General features: G+C 49.8%; 1 protein-coding gene across 1 annotated transcript; it reads left to right on the top strand.

Moving 5' to 3' along the window:
- The first annotated feature begins 1,673 nt into the window (after positions 1 to 1,673).
- Positions 1,674 to 2,192, top strand: NEUROG1 (neurogenin 1). Its single transcript, XM_005147252.2, has one exon. It carries the CDS (start codon positions 1,674 to 1,676, stop codon positions 2,190 to 2,192), a length of 519 nt encoding a protein of 172 aa, XP_005147309.2.
- Positions 2,193 to 8,582: the final 6,390 nt, after the last annotated feature.

Genomic DNA, 8,582 nt, shown 5'->3' with positions numbered 1-8,582 from the left:
GGGATCATCCTGAAGTTAGGAGGGTGGAAAGTAGAGGGAATAATACTGATCCCAAACTGCTGTCTTGGGTTAAAGCAAAGACTGGTTGTTATGAACTTAAAATACAAAGATACAGGCAATAACTTCCGCTGTTGCTTTTCCCTGTTTACCAAAGGCACGGGAGGAAATCACAGGAGAGGGAATTAATCTACATTTGATGCAAGGGGAAATCATATCAACACATGTGAGTTCAGGTATAGAAGTGTAAAAAATGGCTATTGATGGGTGGTGACACTGAAAACCTTTCAGAGAGGCAAGTACTTGAGTGCTGACAATGGCGCACTTACAGCACTGACAGGGGGATGCTGTAAGTGTCAGCATGAGGAAACCTTTTAGCCACGTATGAAACCGTGGCTTCCCAAAGTGCTAAACAGTGATACCTGGGCACTTCGTGGGGATTAGCAGAGGGAAGGGGAACTTCACAATGAGAGCAGCACGGTTCTTTGTTTCTATCCAGAGATGAAGAGTTGCAGATATACATTCACACCACAGAAATTTGTAAAATGAGTGTATTGCGATTTTTAGCTTTCTGAACACCTGGAAAACCCTTTCCAAAGTGCAGCACCCAAAAGCCAAAGCAGGTGTAGATACTCCCCTCTGAAACACCGGAGGGAGAAGACCTGTGACTTAAAGTTTGATTACTTCAGACCATATTCACTTTGATGGGGGATGCGCGGAACAAACTGCAAGGTGCAAAGAGATCCCGAAGAAATCTTGCACCAGATTCTGGCTGGGGGACAAAACACAGGCCGTCCTTTTCAGTTCATGCCAAACGCTTGTGATCAGCCCAGGATAACTGCTATGGCTAGCACAGACCAACCCCTTGTGGTTAGCCCAGTCTAACCCAGTGACCCCTCCACCTCCTCGCCCAGCACCGACCCCCCGGCCCCGCTTTGTCCGGCCACCGCCGTCCCTCTCCGCTCCCGCACAGGGGCACAAAAGAGCGGGGAGGGGGGGTTGGGGTGTCCCCCTCCTCCCAAGCATCCCCCCCCCCCCGCATCCCCCCGGGGCCGCGGCAGATGCGCGGCTGGCCGCGGTAATTGCGGGCACGCTCCGGAGGGCGCGGCGCACGGGGCCGACCTGCCGCCTCGGCGCGGCCCCGCGGGGCGGCCACGGGGCCATTGTCCGCCCGGCGCTATAAGTACGGGCGGCAGCGCCGTCGTGTGCCAAAGCCGCCGCTCACACGAGCGGATCGCAGCCCGCAGCACTTCAAAGACAAGAGCGGTCGCGTGTCCCCCCCGCCCCGCCTCCCCCGGCGCTCGCTGGGCTTTTCTTTCCTCTTTATCTTTCCTTTTTTGCTTTCCGCACCCGCGGAGGCGCGGGGCCCGCGCTGCCTCCCCCCGCAGCGCCAACCTTCGCCTTTTCTCCTCTCCCGTCTCTATATTTTTATACCGTTATTTGCTGTCACTGCATCCCCGGGAGTGCCTTTCCATGTGAGTACGGGAGCGCCGGCACCTGCGCGGCGCGGTCCCGCCGTGCCAAGCACCGCCACCCCTAGTAGTTATTTCTCTGTTTTACCCCTTCTCCCCACACCCCTTCCCCGGCCGCTTCGCACCTTTCCCTTCTTTACTCTCCCCCACTCCCTTCCGCCCCGTCCCGCTCAGTGACAGCAGCTCCGTGTTCTCTCCCGCAGGATGCCCGCGGACGCGGCCAGCAGCGGCGCGGAACCTCCGCGGGAACGGCGGCGGCGGCGCGGGCGTGCGCGGGCGCGCACCGAAGCGTTGCTGCACACTCTGAAGCGCAGCCGACGGGTGAAGGCCAACGACCGTGAGCGGAACCGCATGCACCACCTCAACGCCGCCCTGGATGAGCTCCGCAGCGTCCTGCCCACCTTCCCCGACGACACCAAGCTCACCAAGATCGAGACCCTGCGCTTCGCCTACAACTACATCTGGGCCCTCTCCGAGACCCTCCGCCTGGCCGAGCAGTGCCTCCCGCCGCCCCCCGCCTTCCGCGGGGCCGCCGCTCCCCCCAGCCCCGGCAGCGACGCTGGTTCCTGGCTGTCCAGCGCCTCCCCGTCCGCCCCTTCGCTCTGCGCCTCCGCCTCCGGCCCCAGCAGCCCCGCCACCTCCGAGGACTGCGCTTACGCGCCCGCTGACGCCCTGCGCGGCTTCTGCGGGCTGCCCGCGGCCCCCGGCGCTCCCTGCCGCTAGTGCCGCCCGGTTCTCCCCTCCCGAGGGCTGCGGGTGATGGATAAGGGAGGAGGGGTCTCCCTCCGTTGCACTTTCCACCACCCTCCCCTCTCCATCCCTATCCCCCGACCCCCGCCTCGCCTCCCGTGCGCCTCCGAAAACCGGGATGAAAAGCGACAGATTTGCTGCCGCAGACGAGGTGAAAAGTCAATTTTACAATTTGTAGCTCTCCAGCGAAGAAAAACGAGCATGAAAATTTGGTTTGAACGCCCTGACAATGCCATGAAAAGGCTTAAGGGGCCGATGCTGCCCGGGGCGCAGCGCGGGGCTCAGCGCATCCCACACACCCCCTTCTTTTCCCCTGCCCGCACCCGGGGGCCCAGCACCGGCCCCGATGGGACCCACCCCCACCCCCGTCCCCGCCCGCCGGACAAGCGGAGGGGCTCATGCATTATAGATGCTGACCCCCAGCGCGACGGCCTTGCTTTAGAGCAGGAGCAGACACGGGGTATTCAGCGACCGGGCCAGATAGCGGTTTAATTTATTCAAGATGTTCTTTCATATGAAAATTGTATTTTTGTACATAAAGAGCTTTATTCTATTATTATGCCCCTTATCAAAATGGGGGTTTTGTTTTGTTTTTAAAAGAAATTGTACTTTACCCTGTAAATAAAAGTTTTAACGTTTGTACTGAATTTCAGCAGTGCCTCTGCAGTTTTGTTTCCTAAACCCATCAGAAGGGCTTTCGCTCCTCAGAAGGAGGCTGGGGTGGAAGGGAAGGATTTGCCCCAGTATGAGCTGGTGTTTTGGTCACCACACTGACCACAGACATGTGCAAACATCAGCTGGTCCAAGTCTCATAGAGAAGGGATTTGACACCCGTTCAGGATGCACAGGCAGAGAGCAGTGCCAGTATTCAAGATTGCCCTTGTCATGGTTCATGAGAGGCAATGGAAGGTGTTGGGGGTCTGGGGGCAAGGAGAGGATGCTGGACCCCGGAACAGGGCGCAGAGCTCGTAGCTTTGCCTAAACCTTCAGTGTTAGAGGAACTCAGCTGTCAGGAGCTGCCTTTTCTCCTCAAGGCACATGGTGGGATGGAAGCTCTGTCCATTTGCTTCCATGCAGGGAGAAAAGAAAGGGTGGCCAGAGGCCTTGACACCAGTCCTGGTACAGCTCTGGCCCTCAGGTAGAGACTGATGGTGCCAAGAAAGGCCCTCTCCTCCACGGAATCTGCTCCACTCTTTGGAAACCCCAACCTTTCCTTTTCCCTGCATTTGTGTGCAACGGGGGAGTCCTCTCACCCCCCAGATCCTACCTTGCTGAAGGGCTTTTATTCTTTACATCTCCCCTCTGCGGCACTGCTCAGCACTCCCGTATTGCACTAGGCACACAGACACCCTTTAAAGTAACAGTTTTATCCTCTATGCCCTGTTTTAGGGGGAGAATGAGGCAGTTCAGCTGTGGTGCTCCAGCTGTCTCTAAAACACTGGTGAATCAGAGATATATGGGCAGTTAATGTGGTATCTGTGGGGAAAAAAGGTGGATGCTTGGATATATGGTGCCATGCAAGCCCAAATAAGCCAGCTTTAACACATCTCAGACAGGACACTGAATGTGCTCAGGGCTGCTGTAAAAGCCTAAGGAGAAATTCAGTCCTTAGGACGCTATCATATACTGTGCAGGGAAAAAAGGCAGACTGCAAATACTGAACGTGTTAGGCAAAGCCCTGAGAAGCTGCTCATCACACAAGCAAAAACTCTGCTTGAAAGTCAACCCTCCTATGTGATGAGGAAGGTGGAGCTATTATCTAACAAGGGATCAGATCATTGCTGCAAAAATTAGAAGGAAAGGAGGTGAATTAAGTTTGCACCTCAATATCAGCAGGTTTGAGTGCTCAAATCTGCAGACTTTGTCTTTCCTTAACATAGTTTTCATACGCCTACCTATACACACACACCTCCGTGTCTCGGGTGTAAATGCTGAGAAGGAAATGTCATTATTTGGAAACCCTAATAGCAGAGTAATTCTCTTATTAATTAAAGACACCATCAACCAGTACAGGCCAGTTGCTTAATGGTGTCCTGTTAAAGAAAAGAGATTTGTGAAATCTAATTCTGGCAGTAACAGGTCTTGATCTGTGACGCAGTGAAGCTTTGCTTGCACCTGCCCTTGAAAGCCAGGAGGTTTTGTATGGAGTAGCCTCCAGGGGCTGAAATTTAGTACAGTCCATGGAGACGGAAGGTCATCTAAAGTCACTGGGTCCCAAGACACTGGACTTCAATCTCAAAGAAGAACAACCGCCCCCCCCCCCCCCCCCCCCAAACTTCAAAATATCCTCTCTTCTTTTGTGTTTTCTTCACTGCGAGCAGAGCTCTGTGGACATTATGCAGTCTATAAAGACCATACATCTACCAGGACGCAGTGTATGATGTTAATGTTCCTAAATGGGCAATGAAAGCTGCAAACTGCGTGAGGATACAATTAGATTCATACATTAACATGAGTCAGGGAACAGTTTTTCCCCCGAGCGGTGATAGGTTCAGACATAGTTGAACAAATCTGCCGCTGGGACAGATGGAATGCCTATATTCAGAGGCTGCAGGACCAACCTGCACCCCCGTTTACAACAAGGGGGTCTGTATTTATTTCTATCAAAAGAGTAGTTTGGTGAATTGACAGGGAGCTGGAACAGGCTTCCCCCACTGCAAGCAGGCAGCTTGTTCTAATTGCACTAAAATAATCTCTCAGCACTCATACAGGGAGGAAAAAAATAGGTGACTGAAATGCTTGGATGGATTAAATCATTGGCAAATCTTTGGAAATATCATATAACAACATGGTAAAAAAGGTCTATAAGCAGGCACCAATCCCAATCCCACTGAAACCAGCAGTAAAACCATTACTGCCTTCAGAAATAACGGAAATAAATTTATTTTGAGTCTTGGCACCACATTACATGCATGTATATGCATTTTTTTCATGCCTGCTGATAAATGTTGGTAATCCTTTATCCTTGCTGGAACCAAACAGCCACCTCCAGGGCATGCAAGCGTTAGGGACCCTCTGCCAGGAGGCTCTTTGAGTCCTTAGGTCTCACTTAATTCCCCTTTAGTTAGGAGAGAAAGTGTGAGATGGCCCCATAGATAGGGCATCCCTGCTAGCTGGTAAATGGGCTTCCAGCACAGACTTTCTCAAAACAACTGAGTTTATCCCACTTTCTCTCTGCTGAGATTTACTGTGGAGAAACAAGAGTGTTACCAACTGTAAGATGCTCATCGTAACAGGGCCCGAAGCATCCTGACAGTGCTGAAGCTACTTTGTTCCAGTACTTTCCATCTGATTTGAAGCTTTAGAGAATCTCTGTGAGTTACCTGTGCTCAAAAAGCGAGAAAATAGCTGCAAATCCAAAGCTCTGTAGAGGCCTCGGTAACAAGCATTTTCTGTACTTCGAAGCCCTGTTGTGCTGTCGTCCCTGCTGGGGTGAGGCTCAGACAATACTTGGGGTTTAGCTGTTAACAACAGCATCCTCAGAAGGATTTCTATTATTGGGTGTCAATCTGTTGTAGATTTTGATTTTACTTTGTGCATGATCTGTAAAATACAGTCTGCACCACTACCTGTGAGCTCATGAAACATAATACTATAATTATACATCTCGGGGGCTCAAATGCCCCATTAAGGATGATTTGTATAGTGGGGAGAGATTATCAGAACAGAAGCAGGTGAGGACTAATTTACAGGAGCTTTTTTAATGGCTGTGTATGCAATTAAAAGACATCATCTGGAGTGGCAGAGCTGCTGAGGACCAAGCAGATTTACTGACAGTACCATCCGTGAGCACTGCAGAATGGAGATGCCAAAGTGCTGCATAAAATACTTCAAGCTGATACTTTGCTGAACACTTACAGTCTTCAAATGGAATTTCTTAATCTAGATTCTCAAATTAACTGATTTGTTAAAACCAAGTTTATGCCCAGTAGCTTGGTGATGGTGCCATGAGCAACTAACACCTTTTCCTTCTTCATCCTCAACCAAAAGGCATAACAGTCAATATGAAACAACAGCAGGTGTCATAGAGCTTTGGTGAAGTAGCAGATCCTTTCAAAAGACCTATGGGATCCTGTTGTTAGTCACCAGGTGGTGGTGTGGGTTGAAATAGATGTGGCCCTGGAAACAGGGTTTCCCCCTCACCGCCTCTCTGTCCATATTACTATCCCCTCTGAAGAGATGGCAAATGCTTCACGTGAGGCATTGCTGGTGCCAACTCAGGGCTCCACACGCTGAGCACTGCTCCTCTATTATTATCATCATTAGTATCATTTTTCAGTTGTCAATCTTCCGGTTTAAGATCCACTAGGCGGGAGTGAATAGACTCTTCCCAATGGATAATGCTCTTCTCTGTCAGCGTGGAAATGCGGATGGCACAGCAGTCATTGCTATTCCGGTCTCCCACTTTTGCCTCTGTTTGACTGTCTCTGCAGCAGCATCTGTCCGTACCTCCCATCTCGCTGTTCAGAAACCTTATGAGACTGAAGGTTGGAAAAGGAAAAAGGAATATCACATTAGAGAGGCTTGGACAGAGGTGCCACCATTCTCCATGCCGTGTGCATGGCTCTGCAGGTGCAAGAAATGGTTCTCACTTGGTTTCTGCCCCATTTGTTGGACTCCTTGACTGTCAGTGGGACTTTGGCCCAGGGTCAGTAGGACGGGGCACGCAGCCTACTTTTGCACAGAGTAGAAAGCTTGCTTTTAAGCAAGACTTTTGGAGGAGATATTAGCTTTATTCTTTGAGTCACAGTGAATAAGGGTCCGTAGACATGGTCTTGCAGACACTGTGCTGATGGAAGCATCAATACTTGAGTTCAGAAAGTAGGTTTTCAAATGCTGTAACTGGGAAGGTAATGCTTACAATGTCTCACTAACATGCCTACTCTGAGCTCATCCATCTATTTGCACTATTCAGCTCCCTGCTCCCTGAATTTCCACCCAGGAGATGCGTCCTTCAGGGAAAGACCAGCCTGTGGCAGTGCACGGCCTCCTTTCCACTCTTGCTCTGTGCCCACGAGATGTTCTCAATTACAAATCCAACCACGTGAGGGGACTGATGCCTCTGTTTCCCAAACAAGGATTTGGCAGAGTCCTCAGGACTTCACTGTCTCTTTTTTGGATTATTACATTCTGCACATTCCAGGATGATCTCTCTTTATTTAAGCTGAAGGCTTCACAAAATTGCCTTCTAGGAAAACCTTTAAAGCTGTCTAATGGCAGCCCAAGCTGATTACGGACCATAATGGTTTGTTGCACAAATAATGGATTAGGTCCCATCTGTAGGAGTTAACTTGACTTATTTCTACAAACAAACAACTTGTTCTGCTCCTCTCTGTATAGCAGATGCCAGTAATCTTTACAAAATCATATCCAGGAATACCTCTGGCAGGACCATCTATGGTGGGATTTGGCATCTGTGGCCCACTGCAAATCTGGCACATCCTTGTGGCTGCAGGTTTGCATTGGGAAGAGAAGGCTGAAGAAACACAGCATTTGCCCATACGAAAGATGCCAATACAAAATTCCACACTTGAGATGGTGTTAGTTCACTTTTGAAGGTGGTAGGAGAGGTCACATATAGCCCAAGGGACACTGTGGACTCCAAAGTTTGTCCTTGCTGTAGGTCTAAGGGATTAAAAGGTCCTTGATAAACACTTCAGTTTAGATAAATTAGGCCAAACAGAGAAGGTAAATGTTAAAAAGCAAGGGGAGGAAGACAAAATTCCCAGCACCATCATATTCATATTGGATTCTCCCTGTTGACTTTCAGGATAATGTGTTGAAAAGAGAGGCTCAAAGGCAGGCTCAGAAAGAGTGAAAATCACTAGTGGCTGGTAAAAGTTGAACAAACTGCACTAAAGAGTTCTTTTCCACCTGAATTTCTCCTAGAAAATACTCACTTTTGAGCAAGCAAATGGGTTCCTTGGCAAGGCTGCTCTCCAGCAGAACAGCACATGGGCTTAGGATGTAAACCTTAACATGGACCACAAAAAGCATCTCTTCTTGCCCTGTGATTTTCCAGTTTGGATTTCATGGGAAGCAGTCATTATTTATAGATTGTTTTGCCCAGAACCTAGAAAAACTAGAGGCCTTACCAGTAAAGACCGTCAATCACGTGCAGCTGAGTCAATCCCTCCTCCAAAACCTAACCTGGTTTACTTCTTTATTATTGACTTGTCTCTCCCTAGATATAAATGCACAAGTTGTTTCTCTAGTCCATTGGTAGGGGTATTCAAACCAAAGGGATTTAACTCCTGAGATAAAAGAATATAGCTTTTATTCTTCCTTCCTATTTGAGTGCCATCTCTCCTGCAGCAAGTCTTTTGTAATCTGAAAGGAAAACCTTTCCTGTCACAACACCAG

This window comes from Melopsittacus undulatus, chromosome 10 (assembly GCF_012275295.1).
Source record: "Melopsittacus undulatus isolate bMelUnd1 chromosome 10, bMelUnd1.mat.Z, whole genome shotgun sequence".
In the NCBI taxonomy this organism is placed as follows: domain Eukaryota; kingdom Metazoa; phylum Chordata; class Aves; order Psittaciformes; family Psittaculidae; genus Melopsittacus; species Melopsittacus undulatus.
The sequence above is the reverse complement of the archived record's forward strand: the minus strand, read 5'-3'. Positions and strand labels throughout refer to the sequence as shown.

Bases quoted from the DNA above. Each gene is read 5' to 3' on its own strand.
- NEUROG1 (XM_005147252.2), top strand. From the start codon at position 1,674: ATGCCCGCGGACGCGGCCAGCAGCGGCGCGGAACCTCCGCGGGAACGG.